This window comes from Clupea harengus, unplaced genomic scaffold (assembly GCF_900700415.2).
Source record: "Clupea harengus unplaced genomic scaffold, Ch_v2.0.2, whole genome shotgun sequence".
Classification (NCBI taxonomy): domain Eukaryota; kingdom Metazoa; phylum Chordata; class Actinopteri; order Clupeiformes; family Clupeidae; genus Clupea; species Clupea harengus.
In genome coordinates, this window is record NW_024879859.1 from 20,764 (window position 1) to 40,652 (window position 19,889).

The window sequence follows — 19,889 nt, forward strand, 5'->3', positions numbered from 1 at the left end:
CTGCAAGAACTGTAGTACCGCTGGCAGGGGGCAGTGTGCTGGCTCCTGTCCCCGTGCCTGGCACCATTCCGTGAATATCTTCCACCTGTTAGCATAGAGGGCATTGGTGGAGGGTGCCCGCGAGCTGTTAATGGTGAATACCACCGCCTGGGCCAGACCCAGAGCTGTAGCCGAGACGGATCTGGATGCCAGATCTGGCCGCCCAGCTGCGATAGTAGATCCCTCCTCACTGGGAGGCACCAGGGTCTCCCGTGCAACAGCTGGAGCAACCTGGGGAACCATACCCTCCCCGGCCACCGGGGAGCGATTAGTAGCAGCTCGTGCTCCTCTGTTTCCAACCTATGCAAGGTGGGCCAAATTAGTGGCAGAGGAGGAAAAGCGTATAGCTGCCGTCTCGGCCATGTATGCGCCAGTGCGTCCCGGCCTAGCGGGCCTGGCTCCGAGAGGCTGAACCAGAGGGAACACTGAGTCGATTCTCGAGAGGCGAATAGGTCCACCTCTGCCCTGCCATATCGACCCCATACCGCCTGTACCACATCTGGATGGAGTCTCCATTTCCCTGGGTCGGGGCTCTCCCGGGACAGGAGATCTGCGGCTCTGTTGTAAGTAGGGATGGGTATCGTTTGGTTTTTATCCGATACCGGTACATAACCGATACTTTTAAAACGATACCGGTGCCTAAACGGTGCCGGAACCGATACTTTTATAAAAAAATAAAAAAATGTTTACGATTGACGACATTTAAGAAAGGCTTTATTTCCAAATATATGAACTGTTTAAAGTAGATTATATATATAAATAAATACAAAACACCTTTTAACTTAAAACTTAAATAATATATGAACTGTTAACAAAAGTTTAGACTATACTTAAATAAATACAAAACACACACACACACTCTGTACACACACTACAGCTTCAATACTTCAGCAATTCTTTTGTTCAATTCAATTTTTTTTCTTCAAATTGAACAATATATTAACTGTTTAAAGTATATTATAAATATAAATACATACAAAACACTTGGCTTCAAACTTTTTAACTTCAAACTATGAACATTATATTAACTGTAAACAACAGTTTATAGTATACTTAAATAAATATAAATAAATACAAAAAACAGCTTCAAACTTCTTTTGCAAAAATATGAGCATATTTGCCTTTGGAGTCAAAAATGTATTATTTTGTTTGCATTTATTTCATGAAATTTCACCATTTTATGATTTGTTTATACCTATCTTTTCTAGCTTGTTTATAGTTAATCTTGTTACTTGAACACACTGAGTACGAGAAAATGTGTACTGCCCCTTTAAGAGACTACCGTAGGTTAAGTATAGCTGTCATCTCCGTTTATTTTTCAGTCTTCGGTTGCTGAACTGCCGTTGACTCTTTGCCTTCTCTCCACTCTTTTCACGCAATTGTTTTGTTGCATTTGCTGCACGTCGCGATGTTTGAATATTTTGGTGCGAAATACAGCCACACTTTTGACCGTTTACCTTTCGGTATTTTCTCTGTTAAAAGGTTGATGGCTAGTTCTGTTTGTGCTTGCTCTGTGAAATGCTGCATGCTCTTCACTGTCATAAGACTGTTGCTATGAAAACACCAATGAGCGTGAGCGACACAGGACAAAGTTTACATTGGGAGCTGGGGCAGTTTTACATGTGCCCCGCGGAATCTGCCTAGCAACCGTTTTCAATTGGCTCAGGCACCGAAATGAAGCACCGAAATCTGCGTTGCATTTCGGTCCGGGTAGGTACCGGTTGTATTGGAACCGGTTCCATATTGGTACCGGTTCTCGGTACCCAACCCTAGTTGTAAGTGCCGGGCAAATACACAGCCCTCAGGCTCAATAGGTGCTGATGGGTCTCCTGCAAGAGCTGCTGGGCAACCCCTAAGCACTGCAGCGATCTGGTGCCTCCCTGGTGGTTGATATAATACACCGCTGACATATTGTCCGACCTGACCAGCACGTGCCTCCCTACTAGCGCAGGGAGGAAGTGCCTTAGAGCCAGCAGCACCGCCCGAAGCTCTAGCACATTTATGTGCTGCCGCTTCTGCTGGGGGCTCCAACGACCTCTGGCCGTCTGACGCTGCCACACGGCGCCCCACCCTATCTGGGAAGCGTCCGTGGTCACCACCTCCCTCCGGGAAGGAATAGCGCCCAACGGAACTCCCTGGGTCAGGTACTTCCTCCTCCTCCAAGGATGGAGGAACCTCCTGCAGCTGGTGGTAACCCTCACCAGTCTGTGTCTGTGCCGCACGTGATGGAGGCCCAGGCTGTTTAGCCAGATTTGGAAAGGCCTCAGCGCCAGGAGGCCTAGTGGGATCAGGGATGCAGCTGATGTTAGCATCCCCAGTAGGCGTTGGAAGGATCTCAGGGTCAGAGCCCTGTGTCCTCTGAAGCGCGCCACGAGCTGCTGGATTCCGTCGACCCGCTGTTGAGAGGGGACAGCCCTCATCGCCTGCGAATCGATGGCCATGCCCAAGAACCCAATCTGCTGACGGGGAACTAGGGAACTCTTTCTGAGGTTCAGTCTGAGCCCTAGACCCGTGATATGCGCCATCAACGCGGCAACATCGCTGTGGGCCTGTACCTCCGACTGGGAGCAGATAAGCCAGTCGTCCAGGTAGGGCAAAATGCGCATTCCCTGGGCCTGCAGTGGAGCCAGAGCAGCTGCAACGCACCTGGTGAACACCCGGGGTGCCAGAGCTATTCCAAACGGTAGTACCCGAAATTGGTACGCCCGACCCTCGAAGGCGAACCTGAGGAATTGCCTGTGGTGTGGTGCGATTGGGACGTGGAAGTAAGCGTCCTTCAAGTCGATGGTCGTGAACCAATCGTTCTTCCGAATGCTGTGCAGAACCTCCTTGGTGCGCAGCATATGAAACCTCAGTGTCTTGAGATGAGTATTTAAGTGCCTGAGATCTAGAATGGGGCGGAGCCCGCCATCCTTCTTTGGAATTATGAAATAGGTTGAGTAGAACCCACCTTCGTGTGTAGGCGCGTCGAGCTGTTCGATGGCCTCTTTTTGGAGGAGAGCGCCGATCTCCTGACGTAGGGCTAGGGCCTTTCCCGGGTTGGTGACGGTGGTGGTCTTGACCCCACGGAACTTTGGCGGTCGGCCTTGAAATTGGATAATGTAACCCTGAGACAGGGTTGCCAGTACCCAGGGGTCCGATGTCACCGCTTCCCAGCGCCTGAGATGTTGGCTGGAGAAGCGGCCGACCGCCGGTGTACTGCTGTCACTGCCTGCCCCCTCTCCCCCTCCGGTCCCTAGAGGGGTAACGGGCCGTGGCTTGGGCGCCCTGTGTAGGGCGAAGTGTGCGGGTGGCGGGGGGTGGGCGAGATCTGTCTGGCTGGCGAAACCTCTCTGACTGCCGTGTCCGCGGCTGGCTGACTGGCCACTGTGCAGGCGCCTCAGCTCTTAGTGGTGGGGGCCCGCGTCTAGTCTGGCTCCCCCGACGAAGGCTCGCAAACTGCTGCCTGGCCTGTATGACCTGCACACTGCACTCCAGGGCCTGCTGTGCAGCCTGACCAAACAACTCCCCTGGGACCACCGGGAGAGAACGTAGTGCCCTCCTGCCTGGCTCGGCTAGGGGGGATTGGGCCACCCATATCTGGCGACTGGCTAAAGTCAAATATGACATTAGCCTACCGAGCTCTCTCGACATAAAGGCAAACGCCTGTAGCGAGGAGTCACACAACCCCTGGGACGCCGATGCATCCCCTGTGCCCTGCAGTGTCTGGGTGAGAGCCAGCATTAAGTGGGACATTGAATTCCCTATGCGTGCCGTACGAGCGGCTGCATCATAACACCTCACAATGAGGTCGTCTGTCAGCCGGCATTGTGGGCGGGGGCAGCGAGCATGGGGCCTAAGCGCCTCATCGGGGGACAGTATTAAGGCCGCCACCGACGGCTCCACATTAGGCATCCTTTCAAGCCCATAGGTGGACGCACCCTGCATGGCCGACAGGACCCTGCAGTTGGTGGGGAGGTGGGAAAATTGTCTGGGGTCTGCCCAGCACCTCTGCAGCTCCTCAATGTACGGAGCTGAGGGTGGGACCGCAAAGGCAGTCTGCTGTACCGCGGTTCTAAAAAACGCATTCTGGGGGGGCACCGCCACAGGGACCGGGTCCAGCCCCAAACGCGCCAACGCTGCCTTCAGGGTGGACTTAATAGAAAGCTGGCCAGCCTCTGGCTCCACCCCTGTACCCCGGGCTGTATCCTGGGAGCTGGTCTGAGAGTCGTGGGGGGCTGACTCGTACGACTCGGCCTCGTCTCCCTGTCCCATGTCCAAACTCTCTGACGCCCTTGTGGAGAGTGTATCTAGCTCCTGGGCACTCCCTACTGGTGACAGCGTCGGTGGTGACCGCTCCGCCTGATCGGCTGGTGGGGTTCGAGCGTGTACGCTACCACCCTGCCCTGTGTGTGTTGGAGGCTGCAAATTGGCCAACAGCGCCTTAATACTCTCCAACTCTGTGGTCACTGAGTCCACCTTCTGTGCCAGTCCACTCTTCTTCCTCTTTGCCTTAACGGTGGTCTGCCGTGCAGTACTACGGCGCTTAGTCGGCCGTAGCACTCTCTCGTGTGCCCCTTCATGGGGCTGTGCAGTGCCCGTCTCCACCTCCACTAACCTAGCTGCCCGAGCTGTCAGGCTTAGGCAGTTACAGCTCATGCAGGCAAACTCTGTTAGCCCCTGTCTCAGATGCTCCACGCCCAGACAGGCGGGGCACTCCATATGGCCATCCTCTGGCTCGAGAGGGGCCCGGCAGCTAGCACAGATGGTTAACATCTTGCCCTGTACTGTTAGTTCTGGCTTCCAGCGAGAAGCACTTAGCCAGACTAGTATAAGCCCGATGGGGCTGCCTTCAAAGGCTAGCGGGCTAGCAGGCACGTGAGGGCGTGTACACCCCTGCTCTGCTCTAGCAATGAGACCGAGAGCGGGTACACTCAGGTCCGGTGTGAACAGACGGTCGTCTCTTCCCAACCGATGCTATCTTAAGCCAACAGACTCATAAGGAGTCTTAACTTCTTCACAGAGCGAGACACACTCCGAAATGAAAAACAAAATATATTAGACCAGGCTACAAGAGTGAGTACACTCAGGCTCCGTATAATCCGACGGTCGTTCCCCACCGCCGCTAACTTAAACAAAAAGATCCGTAACAGAATCTTAATTTAGTAACAGAGCGAGACACACTCCGAATGAAAACAAAATATATTAAACCAGGCTACAGAGCGAGTACCCTCAAGCTCCGTGCTATTCAACGGTGGCTTCCAACCACCGCTAATTTAAACAAAACAAAATCCGTAACAGAGTCTTACTTTAATCATAGAGCGAGACACACTCCGAAATGAAAAGCCGTGTCAAACCAGGCTACTGCGGCAGTGGAGCGAGCACACTCCACAGCGGCTGTCACAAACAAACTTACAATAACAAGTTTACCTACCTTACGACTCCGGTGCTGTAGACTTAGCTGTTAGCTCTAGCTCTGTCCATCAACGTTCGTCTAATATGGCCGTAGCCTGCCGGGTAGCTGTCTAACTGAAGATACTAAGGACACTATATCCAGAGAAAACCGGCGAGAACACCGTTCAGCTGGGTTATTTCCACCTGTGCCGAGTGAGCGGGGCCGCTCCGGTCCAGGCTACCCTTCAAGTAAGAAACAACCAGTTAGCTTACCCGCTTTGATGCGAACAAAAAACAACTTCGCCTAACGCAGTTTCTTGGAGGGTGAATATCCACTGCCCCGACCACAATGGGTAACGAAACTACTAGCGTCTTCCTCGAATCACGAATGTCGACCTGCTTTCGCGAGAAGATGCAAGAGGTCGCTTGCTGGGTGAGACGGCCTTTTGTGCTAGCGCACATTGACGACGTCACCCAGGTCACAGGTGACTTTGTTGGTATTAACACTCGACCTGCACGTACGTGCGATGGAAATCCAGTGCTGTAAGCACCGCCTCTGGCGGTCAGGAGAAACTAAATAGAACTTGAATGTGGTGTGAGAATCTGAACAGATAATGGTGATGAGGAACAGGTGAGGCATGACTATGACCAGCATCCTAGGAGTAGGTGAGACCAATATGGAGAAGTTTTCTGTTATTCAGATATCAGTCACACATAACTTCCTCTGCTCCTTTCATAGTCACGGGCTTCATGAAGGGGGACACGGTCAGACTGAACACTCCTCAGACCGCCAGGAGACTGTACTCTGGATACGGGTACAACGAAAACACTGTCAGTGGTGTGGGTGAGATAACAGGTAAGACCCTTATGGATTTACACTCACTTACATCACTTTCACTGCATGCAGAAGTACTGATGTAAATGATTCATGTGGACAATATAACAATAAATAAATTAGCATTCTTTTTACATGAGAATATGTAGGAAAAGAAACGTATCACCAATGATATACAGTACTACTATTGTGTTAAATAAATGACAAATAGATTCTCTTAGCTTTTACAGAGCCCGATACCGTGACCGTTAACTTTCCTGAGCTCCCTGGTTGGAGGGGGAGTTCTTCTCTGCTGGAACTGGTATTTGCGATAAAGAAAGATCCATGATCATGATGAAGATGATTATGATCTCTTACATATTTACTTCCCCTGACGTTTATTTTGGACCGACCAAAACAACCCTGTCCCTCTATGTAAATGCTCTGCTGATGCTCTTTGCAAATGCCTTTGACCTTTATTTTATGTAACATTATGAACAGCTGCAAAGATCACATCTTGAAATCATTCATGAATCGATTTCTTCGCTCTTCTTTCTGCCTTTGTTAGCGTGTAACAATCTCCATATTGTGATCTCACAATAGTGTATGTCACTTTTGAAGTTTCACAGTAGAGTGGAATCTATTAACACAATGCAGCCTATATGTCAATGCAGCAATGCATTTGTTTCTTGCTCATTAAGTTTAATCTAAGACTTACAACTTGTTAATCAGAGAAAGACTTAAGCTGTTCTTTAAATTAATTTTGTTGTCATGTAAGGGTAAGTGCAAAGTAATGCACAAATTGCATGAATTCATGTTTGTTTATGTTGTCTTTTACTTGAGTGTCATCAAGAAATGATAGAGGATCAGATAGAGAGACACAAGGGGGCTTTAGGGTCTATGGTACAGGGTGTGTGTGTTTTTTTTATAGTCAACATTTTGAAATAATTTCAGAGTGTATTCACTAGCTCCCGTGTCTTCCATTCATAGAGCACAACAACCTCAGTATTTTATTTCATTTTATTCATTTCATTTTATTCATTCATTTTATTTCTTATACACTTTTTTATATCACCTTTGCAGTAGCACAACAGAGGGGAACTTATTATCCTAAAACACATTACCAGATTTGATCTGTTTTAAACAAGAGGTCTGATGAAATGTTTTAAGACGTTAACTGACGGATTGATAAAATGTTTTAAAAGTGAACTGACTGATTGATGAAAGGTTTTAAAAAGTGAACTGACTGACTGATTAAAAGTTTTTAAAAGTTAACTAACTGACTGATGATCAATGACTTCATCATCACCTATTTTTTCTTGCCCCTGTCGCCATTGTGCTTGCTCTAAGGAGGTCCAGGCACTGGCCTTGGTAAAGCGCCTTGAGACAATTTTATTGTTTGGGCACTATATAAATAAAATTGAATAAAATTGAATTGAACATTTTGTTTTTTCCTAATGATTACCCTGCATATAGTAATTGGGTTGGACTGTAAGGACGATTAGGAGGAAGTACAGATACCAGCTGCCATAGAGGTCTTATGAGGTCATATCCTGCTGGACTCTCTGTCAGTGTTTGGTGAGACCCTCTACCCAGACCCTACGTGTGCCTAGTCTAATGAATGCATTAGTCACATTTATGACTGATGAAAAGACAGCCCACTGCTTCACATGGAAAACAAATGCTGGATGATTACTTGATACATTTAATATCTTCACAACAGTTCAAACCATTAAAGACAATCAAAGACATACTCATGAACTGAGCAGGCATGTCATCGGATCTGCTAACTGAAAGCCACAGCACCCCAGTCAGTAAGTGCTCTTGACCGTGCTCCTCCCTGCATGCTCTTCCCATAGGAAATAATAACCTGGACTTCTGACCTTTTCCTCTGGAACAAATTACCCAATACAGTCCATACACATGAGTCAGCATAGGCATACGTAAGGGAGGTTATAAACCTGCACTTTGGATTTAACCAGAGAAGGGGCAGAACATGTTTTTATAGGCGAATTGTTTTTCTTTTGCAATATTATTAACATATTCTGTAATATGCTACGTGCTTGATAACTTCTTAAATGGGGTTGACTTGAATGTCAGGTTGTGGGATACAATGTCTCTTAACAACACAATAGTTTTCTGAAATGAATTAGGGAACTTCTAGACTTCTGCAATCTTGCCCTGTGCCTTTAAGGCAGGTGTGCACACACACAATCAGGAAGAAACACAAACACTCCCACTTCTGGTGAAACGAGACCTATTTAGCTTTCCCTGTAGCCAGAACGTGTGAGCCTGTGTGGTAGGTGGAACTCTCTTTTAGTCTGTGTGTGTGTGCCTGTGTGGTAGGTGAAATGGCCAGTGCTTCAGTGTTTCAGGATGAGTTCTGCTGTTCTATCTGTCTGGATCTGATGAAGGATCCGGTGACTGTTACCTGTGGACACAGTTTCTGTTTGAACTGTATTACGGGGTGCTGGGATCAGGAAAACCATAAGGGTGTTTACAGCTGCCCCCAGTGCAGAGAGACCTTCACTCCTAGACCTGTTCTTCGCAGAAGCACATTGCTGGCTGATGTTGTGGAGAAGCTGAAGAAGACAGAAGTCCAGTCTGATCACACGGCTCCTTCCAACGCTGGACCAGACGATGTGGAGTGTGATTTCTGTACTGGGAGAAAACACAAAGCCATTAAGTCGTGTCTAACATGCATGGGATCTTACTGTGAGGTTCACATCCAATCTCATTATCAAGTGGCCTGTCTGAAAAAGCACAAGCTAGTGAATGCCTCCTCACGGCTACAAGAGAAGATCTGCTCACAACACGGCAAGATCATTGAGGTGTTTTGTCGCACAGATCAGAAGTTAATATGTATGCTCTGTTCAATGGACGACCACAACGGACACAAGACTGTCTCCGCTATAGCAGAACGAACTGAGAAGCAGGTTGGTTTTCTCTCTCTCCGTCTGTCGAAACGTTATTTGCTTAATTGAATTGAATAGAACGAAAAGAGTAATCAATCTGTATAAATCGTCAGTATTCTGCCAATGCATATTTTTGCAACTCCTGTAAATGTTAACTAAAGCTATTGGATATTTCCCTGTGTACATTTATCCACAGAAACAGTTGTTGGAGATGAAGAGGGATAACCAGAGGCGGATCCAGCAGAAGGAGAAGGAGGTGGAGGAGGTGAAACAAGAAAAGAAGTATCTGCAGGTGATCACTGATAAACATGACTGATGTAAACTGTTCTAGAATTGGTTTAATTTTTGAATTTCAGTTTTTACATTTAGTTAGTTCAGATTCTTTCCCTTCTTGTGCCGTTTAGGTCTGTCTTGCTCTGCACAAATGATACAAGCATAGACACACATCTTTGCATGTCTACAGGCTATGATCTTTCTTTTAAAACAGTGATTGAAAATGAGCTGATATGAGTGCTCCTGTCTTGTAAACAGGCCTCTGCACAAAAAGCTGATGAGGACACAGATTGGATCTTCACAGAGCTGATCAACTTCATGGAGAAAAAACGCTCTGAGGCGAAAGAGTCGATCAGAACTGAAGAGAAGGCAGAGGTGAGTCGAGCTGACGGACTCCTGAAAGAACTGGAGCTGGAGATCGCTAGGCTAAAGAACAGAGATGCTGAGATGGACCAACTCCAGCCAATTGAGGACCCCATTGATTTCCTCCAGGTAACACTACTAGCCCTCTGGTCACCTAGAGAGAGTCTTGACTTGCCATAATTAGATGGGTTCTAAAAAGAACCTCTCTGTCATCATACAGAAAAGACCTTGAAGTTGGGCCTTCCAGACCAACTGTTTACAGTCCCCTAAAGAGTTAATGTGCACAGAGCTAACCTACAGTGCTGTATTTAGGAGAGATAGTAATCATTCTCTACAGGCATCTCAACATTATGAAATATATATAAAAAAAAACAGATGGTGCATGCAGTTTTAAATAATTTCCTGTCTTGCCAAATGTCGGGTGTATGTGTTTTAGGATTTATAGTAAAACCCACAACACTTCACCTCTGAGACCAATGGTCTAGAAAGCACCTTTTTATCTAGTCCTCATGGCCTATGATCTCTCTGTTTGATCCCCTGTAGAGTTTCCAGCCACACCTCACCTCCTCATCTGTGGCTAAGAACCTTCCTAAGGCTACTCTTGAAACAGATTTCTCCTTCAGCGAAGTGATGAAATCAGTGTCTCCGTCTCTGAATGAGAAAACAAAACAGTTCCTCCAGGACATACTTAAAGGTAGGCTTCTTCAAGATGACATGTAACAAGCCTGTAAGCCTCTAAGCTTGGACCTAGAAGCAGAGACCAGAGAGGGATGGAAGGACCTTTTAAAGAGGACCTAATATGCTAATATTTTAATGTTCATGATTTTATTATCTCCTCTCTTCTGGAGTAAGGCCTGGTTTGCTGCTTTGATATTTTCCTTTTTCTAAGGATAAATCTATAATGTAACTGAAATCTCTGTTCTGAGATTGAGTCATCTTGTAACAAAGGAAAAGGGTGTTTCAGGCAGCTGAGAAAATTGGTTTCTGTTGGAGAGAGTTACTTCCTCTGGTGTGTACTTTGGGCTTTTGTAACTTTGCAGACTGTCTACATGTCTACAAAAAGCTATAGAACACACTAAAGGAATGAGAAAAAGTGGAAGAGCATAAATGGTCCTTTTTAATGAAGGCAGAGGTGCAGACATAATGGGCCAAAAGGTTCAATAGAGACAAAAAAACATGAAGCGGAGGACAAGGAGCAGAAAACCATCCATACCAGGGACAGGCTCCTAAACAGCCAAGGTCACAAGGTCAGAGTGGAATACAATAAATACAGGCAAAATTAGTAACATGAAAACGGGCAGGAGAAAAAAACTTGAATGTGGTGTGAGAATCTGAACAGATAATGGTGATGAGGAACAGGTGAGGCATGACTATGACCAGCATCCTAGGAGTAGGTGACAGCAATATGGAGAAGATTTCTGTTATTCAGACATCAGTCACACATAGCTTCCTCTGCTCCTTTCATAGTCACAGGCTTCAGGAAGGGGGACACGGTCAGACTGAAGTATCCTGAGACCGTTGCAAAGACTTTACGATGTGATATTAGGTCTGGATACAACCAACACAGTTATGACATCACTGTCAGTGGTGTGGGTGAGGTAACAGGTAAGACCCTTATGGATTTACACTCACTTACATCACTTTCACTGCATGCAGAAGTACTGATGTACATGATTCATGTGGACAATGTAACAAGAAATACATTAGCATTCTATTTCCATGAGAATTTGCAGAAAAAGAAATGTATTGCCAATCATATACAGTACTACTATTGTGTTAAATAAATGACAAATGGATTCTCTTAGCTTTTACAGAGCCCGATACTGTGACCGTAAAGTTTCCTGAGCTTCCTCGTTGGAAAGGGAGTTCTTCTGAGCTGGAACTGGTATTCGCGATAAATAATGATGATCATGATGAAGATGAAGATGATTATGATCTCTTATATCTTTTCTTCCCCTGACATTTATTTTGGACCGACCAAAACCACCCTGTCCCTATATGCAAATGCTCTCCTGATGTTCTATGCAAATGCCTTTGACCTTTATTTTATGTAACATTATGAACAGCTGCAAAGATCACATCTTGAAATCATTCATGAATTGATTTCTCCGCTCTTCTTTCTGCCTTTGTTAGCATGCAACAATCTCCATATTATGATTTACTAATAGTGTATGTCACTTTTGCAGTTTCACAGTAGAGTGGAATGTATTAACACAATGCAGCCTATATGTCAATGCAGCAATGCCTTTGTTTGTTGCTCATAAAGTTTAATCTATAGAAGACTTACGACCTGTTAATCCGTTAAAGACTTGTCATGTAAGGGTAGGTGTCAAGTAATGCACATTATACATCACAGTTTTATCAGTGCCGATGTTGGAGTATATTTCACCTTGAGGCTTTATGAATAAACAAATGAATGCATTAATTAATGTTTGTTTATGTTGTCTTTTACTTGAGTGTCATCAAGAAATGACAGAGGATCAGATGGAGAGACACGAGGGGGCTTTAGGGTCTACGGTACAGGTTGTGTGTGCGTGTGTGTGTGTGTGTGTGTGTGTGTGTGTGTGTGTGTGTGTGTGTGTGTGTGTGTGTGTGTGTGTGTGTGTGTGTCTGTGTGTGTGTCAGACTGAAACTAGGCTAAAGAGCATCTCAGCCAACAGAAAGAGAATATTTTATTTTAGTACCACCTAGACAAGGTATCATGAATTAGTGTGACTAGTCATCACGATTATGGCATGGACATGGTCCTTTCTCAGCGATGGAAGATAGCAATATGTTGGTCACAGGTCGTAGCAACAGTAAAAGGAAATGCATGTGATTTGTTGGTTCGATTCCCATCTGAAATAAAGACTAGGAGATAGAATAATAGGTTAGTGGTGCGGGTGAATATTTGAGATACTCCCCCCGACTGCTTTTTTGTGTATGTTCTGCTGTAATTTAGCTAGTTAATTAGTTAGTTTAAGACCATTAGTAGTCACTAAACTACAGAGCAGAGATGCTGAGATGGAGAAACTTGGATGGACCCCACCAATTTTCACAAGGTAACACTTAAAGGCATCTGCAGAAGATGTTAGCTCTCAAATATCCCCTGCTGGGTGGCAGATATTAAGAACCTCTAGATGTTCTTCAGTCGTAATTGTAATAATAAAGCGGGGTCTAATAGCAGCTTGTGTGTGTTATTGGCTACGTTCGCGTTGTGTCAATCTAATTAACAGACTTAGCATTTCGATTGTTTAACAGACTAGCCGATGTTTAACAAACTGGCCGATAACCGACGCAGCTACAATAGAACCTTTGAGGGAAGGGTTTCAGGGCACAGTTAGTTTGGAGATATTAAGAGCCTCTAAATGTTCAATTGTAATTGTAGCAGAACCCTTGACATAAGGGCTTCAGGGCACAGTTAGATGGGAGATATTAAGAGCCTCTAAATGTTCTTCAGTTGTAATTGTAGCAGAACCCTTGACATAAGGGCTTCAGGGCACAGTTAGATGGGAGATATTAAGAGCCTCTAAATGTTCTTCAGTTGTAATTGTAGCAGAACCCTTGACATAAGGGCTTCAGGGCACAGTTAGATGGGAGATATTAAGAACCTCTAAATGTTCTTCAGTTGTAATTGTAGCAGAACCCTAGATAAGGGCTTCAGGGCCCGCTCTCTGTCCCATACGGTCCCCTGTAGAGTTTGGGTTTGTAGGTGAAACCGGGGTTGTTACATTAGTTTAATTAAATCAGTCTCATAAAATGTAATAATCATTCATTTTATTATTTAATATTTTATAATTAAATTACTATAATAATGGAAAACTCTAGCTGTACCACTATGCTACAGTCTTAGTATGGTATTACAATACTAACGTATTGCAATCTCAATACAAGTCTATAACACTTCATGAAAACAACTAGACAAGTGAAGGCAATCAGAGTATTTGGTTGGCGGAAAATGGCTTTCAGTGGAATATTGGAACAATAACAGGCAAGACAATTGTTTAAGTCTAAAATAAACAATTTATTAAAAGTAACAAACAGTAATTAATGGCTAATATTAAATCAGGTATAATCACATAAACACTGGAGTAAAACAATTGAACAAGGCACAAAGTGGAATTGGGAAGTTGGGTAGTGAGGTAGTCTGTTTCAGGAATGCAAAGGAGGATGCGTTAGCTTCCTCGTCTCTGTCTGTGTGTGTGTGTGTGTGAGCGGGTGCGTGCGTGTGTGAGCAGGTGCGTGTGTGGGTATGCGAAGTTGCGAGTAATCCCCCTCTCAATGGAGAGATGGGGGAAGTGAGAGGGAGGCTTTGCGCAAGCGCACAGGCGATAGATGCTGTGTGCGTGAAGTAAAGAGTGCGTCAGGCCCCAACTAGATGGAGAATGGTCACCGGATGCTGCTGCAGGTCCGAGACCTGAACTCTATGTTTCTTAGGCGCCAATTTAGTTGGGGGGAGGTGCACAGAGTAAAGAATGCCTGAACAAAGGATTCTTGCCTTAAGGACTAAATCCAAGCTAGGCCTTAATTCAATACAAGATATTTAACAACACTGAAATCGCGATGTATGCGTGTATATGTTCAGGTGGTGATGTAAAGGGAGTTAGAGAGAGAGAGAGAGGGGGGGGCGGGGGGGGGTGCATACACAATCTATCTAACAAATAGCAAAAATAACCAAGCAAGATTATCAGCGGTCAAGGACCGTGTGGACTGTGAATTTCAGATTGCATTTAGATCTTAATGAAATAAAATAACCACACTTCTCACATAGATTAAAACATACGTATAAAACTAAATTCTGCCCAGATATTAGCCTTACTTGGATCGCTCTTGCATGGCGACCAAGATGTTTTCTGCAGGACTTCCGATGAGCAGCGTGGGACGCAGATTCGTGGAAGTTGCCAGGACCTTCTTAGCTCGTCAGCTGAAACTCGGGACGGCCTGGTGGTCGTTGAGGAGTCTCGAAGGGAATGAAAGTTCTTTTCGTCGACGTGAATGGATGAGGAGGGAACCGGTAGTACTATCGATGTAAACTCAGGTTGCAATTAAACGATTTCAAGTAGATTGGAACTTTGATCAGAAGTTCTATGGGCTACGTGTCGTCGTGTCGTCCTTTGTCCTGATGAGAATTCTTCTGTAGAGTCTGGTATCTCTATTTGTGAATGGATTTCTTCAGGAACACCAGGGTCAGGTGTGCTTCTTTTGGGTTGCTGTTGAACTCTGCTGCTGATGCCACTTCCTTCAGTGCACTGTCGTAAACACCTAGAACATTAGAACACCTAAAACATTAGAATCGAGAGAAAAGGATCAATCTAGATCCATCCAAGGAATACTCCACCCAAAAAGGGTCGCCCCCTCATGACATACTCAAGTGCAATCTTTGACACAGACAGCTGAGTGATCTACCATTCCTGGCATGTGCATGAAAGCACCAGCTCACATCATTCCCAACATCTGCTCTCTCACATCATTCCCAACATCTGCTCTTTCACATCATTCCCAACATCTGCTCTCTCACATCATTCCCAACATCTGCTCTCACATCATTCCCAACATCTGTTCAAATGAACTGTATCACATTATTCCCAACATCTGTTCAAATGAAATGTATCACATTATTCCCAACATCTGTTCAAAAGAACTATGTAACTTCATTCTCAACATCTGTTCAAATGAACTGTGTGGTAGGTGAAACTCTCTTTTAGTCTGTGTATGTGTGCCTGTAGGTGAAACTATCTTTTAGTCTGTGTATGTGTGCCTGTGTGGTAGGTGAAACTATCTTATAGTCTGTGTATGTTTTCCTGTGTGGTAGGTGAAACTATCTTTTAGTCTGTGCCTGTGTGACTGTGTGGTAGGTGAAACTTTCTTTTAATGTGTGTATGTGTGCCTGTGCACTTTGGAATTAACCAGAGAAGGGGCAGAACATGTTTTTACCGACCATGGGTGCCTTAAGGCTAATCACATGAATTATTTTTCTTTTGTAATATTATGTTGTGGCTAATTACTCTTTATCTTTTCAATCAGAAGACTAGGGAATGTTTGTAGAAATCTGGAAGTTTGTATTGCAGTCACTAATGTAGCAATAAAGGACAGGTTCCATGGCTCGTCTCTGGGTGTGAACACGCTACAGGCTCTTCTTAAGGCCTCAACTCTGAGAGTTTCTCCGTGGCTTGTTCTGTATGGCTGCTTGCCAAACCCAATCAGAATGATCTTATCTTAATCTTGCATAAGTGGTTATGCCCATGGTCCATACCCTCTTTGTGTAGGCTATGTTTCTCACAGGCCGAAGAGGGGCCCCTGGACTTGTAATAAATCTCTTCTATGGTATCTATGGTATGTACTCCAGACGTTTTAGAGCAGGATGTTCTGTTCTTACTGCAGACACACTCTAAGAAACCTCTTCACATAAAAAATATCCTACAATTATTAACATATTTTGTAATATGTTACGTGCTTGATAACTTCTTAAATGAGGTTGACTTGAATGTCCGGTTGTGGGAAACCATGTCTCTTAATAACACAATAGTTTTCTGAAATGAATTAGGGAATTTCTAGACTTCTGCAATCTTGCCCTGTGCCTTTAAGGCCAGTGTGCGCACACAATCATGAAGAAACACAAACACTCCCACTTCTGGTGAAACAAAAACATTTTTAGCCTTTCCTTGTAGACAGAACGTGTGTGTGTGCCTGTGTGGTAGGTGAAATGGCCAGTGCTTCAGTGTTTCAGGATGAGTTCTGCTGTTCTATCTGTCTGGATCTGCTGACGGACCCGGTGACTGTTACCTGTGGACACAGTTTCTGTTTGAAGTGTATTACAGGATGCTGGGATCAGGCAGACCATAAGGGTGTTTACAGCTGCCCCCAGTGCAGAGAGACCTTCACCCCTAGACCAGTTATTCGCAGAAGCACATTGCTGGCTGATGTTGTGGAGAAGCTGAAGAAGACAGAAGTCCAGTCTGATCACACTGCTCCTTCCAACGCCGGACCCGACGATGTGGAGTGTGATTTCTGCACTGGGAGCAAACACAAAGCCATCAAGTCGTGTCTAACATGCCTGGTTTCATTTTGTGAAGTTCACATCCAGCCTCACTATGAAGTGCCTCGCCTAAGCAAGCACAAGCTAGTGAATGCCTCCTCACGGCTACAAGAGAAGATCTGCTCACAACACGACAGGATCATTGAGGTGTTTTGTCGCACAGATCAGAAGTTAATATGTATGCTCTGTTCAATGGACGACCACAACGGACACAAAATTGTCTCCGCTATAGCAGAACGAACTAACAAGAAGGTTAGCGCTCTCTCTCTCATTATTTGCTTAACTGAATTGTGTAAGAATAGCGATATCTGTATAAATCGTCAGTATTCTGCCAATACCCATCTTTGTATCTGTTGTAAGTGTTGCCCTAAGCTATTGGATACCTGTGGACATTTATCCACAGAAAAAGTTGTTGGAGATGAAGAGGGATAACCAGAGGCGGATCCAGCAGAAGGAGAAGGAGGTGCTGGAGGTGAAACAAGCAAAGAAGTATCTGCAGGTGATCACTGATAAACATGACTGATGTACACTGATGTTTGTTGCACACATCTCCTGAATAATATAAATGTTTCATCTAAATATAAATGTTAGATAAAAAAGTAAATGTTAAATGTTAAATGTAAATGTAAATGTAAATGTAAATGTTAAATATAAACGTAAATGTTCGATGTATATATAGTTGTTAAATATAAGTGTTAAATGTAAACATGACTGATGTAAACTGATGTTTGTTTGCACACATCTCTTGCACACTGTTGTTTTTGCCCCCCTAGTATAGGGCGCCGTTTGTAAAATGTCGCACGTTCTAAAATCCTGCTCAGTTTTGGTACATTTAGCATTATCATATGGAAAAAAAGCATGACGATATTCAAATGTCACTTTTTCAAGCATTTAGAGAGAAATTCATGTAAATTCATGCGATTACTTTTCCAAGGATAATTTTTGGCAGTAACACAAAGTTGTTAATTAATATAAATCTTTCATCTAAATGTTAATGTGAAATGTAAATGTTAAATGTAAATGTAAATGTAAATGTTAAATCTAAACGTAAATGTTCGATGTTATATATAAATGTTAAATATAAGTGTTAAATGTAAATACAAATATCAAATGCTAAATGTAAATGTTAAATGTAAATGTAAATGTAAATGTAAATGTAAATGTAAATGTTAAATGTAAATGTTCAGTCTACATGTCAGACTTGAGACAGAACATTACAATATTTACGGTAATTCATAGCTTTCAGTCACGTGACTACAATGGATACCTTGCGGGCAAAAAGAACAGCTGAACAGCGAAGATGTCGACCAACAGTGGACATCTTCGAGCAGTGCAGCCTACTCAATTACGATCGCCATCAAACACAGATCATACCACAATAGCCAGACAGAGATATCTAGAAAAAAAATTACATTTTGGGAACCTGTGATCCCTTTACTGCACCCACTGATATTTTTATTTCTATAACGTCGTCGAAGTCCCTGCCTGAGCTCCAGTTTGGAGATATTTACATCTATCTAATAGGAAATCCGTCCCCCTACACACCTCAAAAACTGAAAGCCTACAAAAGCACAGATAGTAATTTAATTTTCAGAAGGGGATGGGTTCATAACGATGTCGTCTGGAAGGTGAAAACTAATAAACATTTTCATTATCAGAGCAAAGATGATTGCCATTTAATAGCTAGCTACCACCTAGCGAGCTACATGCTGTTAGCTAGCAGCCTTTAGCCTACCCAACGCTGTTCTTTATCATTTGACACAATTTCCTGGTTAACACAAGTACAACCACCTGGTCTGGCGAATGACAACTGAAATTATCTTCCCAAGTATTTTCTACTGGCATTGTAGTATTACCAGTTGGATGACAAAATACAGTAGTATAGCCTACTTGCTTAGGTACTTGTAGCATTTACATTTAGCATTTACATTTAACACTTATATTTAACAACTATATATACATCGAACATTTACGTTTATATTTAACATTTACATTTACATTTACATTTAACATTTAACATTTACTTTTTTATTTAACATTTACATTTAGATGAAACATTTATATTATTCAACAACTTTGTGTTACTGCCAAACATTATCCTTGGAAAAGTTATTGCATGAATTCACATGAATATCTCTCTAAATGCTTGAAAAAGTGACATTTGAATATTGTCAAGCTTTTTTCCCCATATGATAATGCTAAATGTACCAAAACTGAGCAGAATTTTAGAACGTGCAACATTTTACAAACGGCGCCCCATACCCTAGCAACCCCAAAATGGCTGAATGCTGTGGGTTTCTGGTACTTGTTTTGTTAGGTGTTGTTTGGCTCTGCAAAGATGGCAAAAAGGCACTTGTCGTCATGTCAATGGGCTGAGGAATCCTTTGTGATGCTTGAAAATGACCTGATATCAGTGCCTCTGTCCTGTTAACAGATGTCTGCACAGGTAGCTGTTGAGGACACAGAGAAGATCTTCACGGAGCTGATCAGCTTCATGCAGAAAAAAAGGATTGAGGTAAAAATGTCTATCAGAGCTCAGGAGAAGGCAGAGGTGAGTCGAGCTGAAGGACTCCTGAAGCAGCTGGAGCTGGAGATCGCTAAGCTAAAGAACAGAGATGCTAAGATGGAGCAACTCCTGCCAATTGAGGACCCCATTGATTTCCTTCAGGTAACACTACTAGCCCTCTGGTCACCTAGAGAGAGTCTTGACTTGCCATAATTAGATGGCTTCTATCAAGAGCCTCTTTTGTCATCATACAGAAAAGACCTTGAAGTTGGGGCTTCCAGACCTACTCTTTGTGATTTACAGTCCCCTACAGAGTTACTGTGCACCCAACACACTGGATGCATTGTTAAATTATTTCCTGTCTTGCCAATGGTATATGAAATTTCAAAATCTCATATTTTGTCCATAAATCAGTTATATGAACAATTACCCGAAAATATTTTATATTTATGGTGTGCATGCATCCATTTCTGGAAAATGTTGGGTGTGTGTGTTTGAGGATTTATAGTAAAACTCACAACCCTTCACCTCTGAGACCAATGGTCTGGATAGCACCTTTTTATTTAGTCCTTACAGCCTATGATCTGTCTG

At 43.9% G+C, this 19,889-nt stretch overlaps 2 protein-coding genes across 2 annotated transcripts; both read left to right on the top strand.

The window, feature by feature from the left end:
- The first annotated feature begins 8,445 nt into the window (after positions 1-8,445).
- Positions 8,446-11,737, top strand: LOC122130549 (E3 ubiquitin/ISG15 ligase TRIM25-like). Its single transcript, XM_042705258.1, has 7 exons — positions 8,446-8,529; positions 8,573-9,162; positions 9,338-9,433; positions 9,673-9,906; positions 10,321-10,471; positions 11,245-11,382; positions 11,592-11,737. The coding sequence occupies exons 2-7, from the start codon at positions 8,578-8,580 to the stop codon at positions 11,735-11,737; spliced, it is 1,350 nt and encodes a 449-aa protein (XP_042561192.1). The 5' UTR covers positions 8,446-8,529; positions 8,573-8,577.
- Positions 11,738-16,439: 4,702 nt separating this feature from the next.
- LOC122130547 (E3 ubiquitin/ISG15 ligase TRIM25-like) lies at positions 16,440-19,573 on the top strand. Its single transcript, XM_042705256.1, has 3 exons — positions 16,440-17,044; positions 17,196-17,291; positions 19,227-19,573. Exons 1-3 carry the CDS (start codon positions 16,460-16,462, stop codon positions 19,509-19,511), a joined length of 966 nt encoding a protein of 321 aa, XP_042561190.1. The 5' UTR covers positions 16,440-16,459; the 3' UTR covers positions 19,512-19,573.
- Positions 19,574-19,889: the final 316 nt, after the last annotated feature.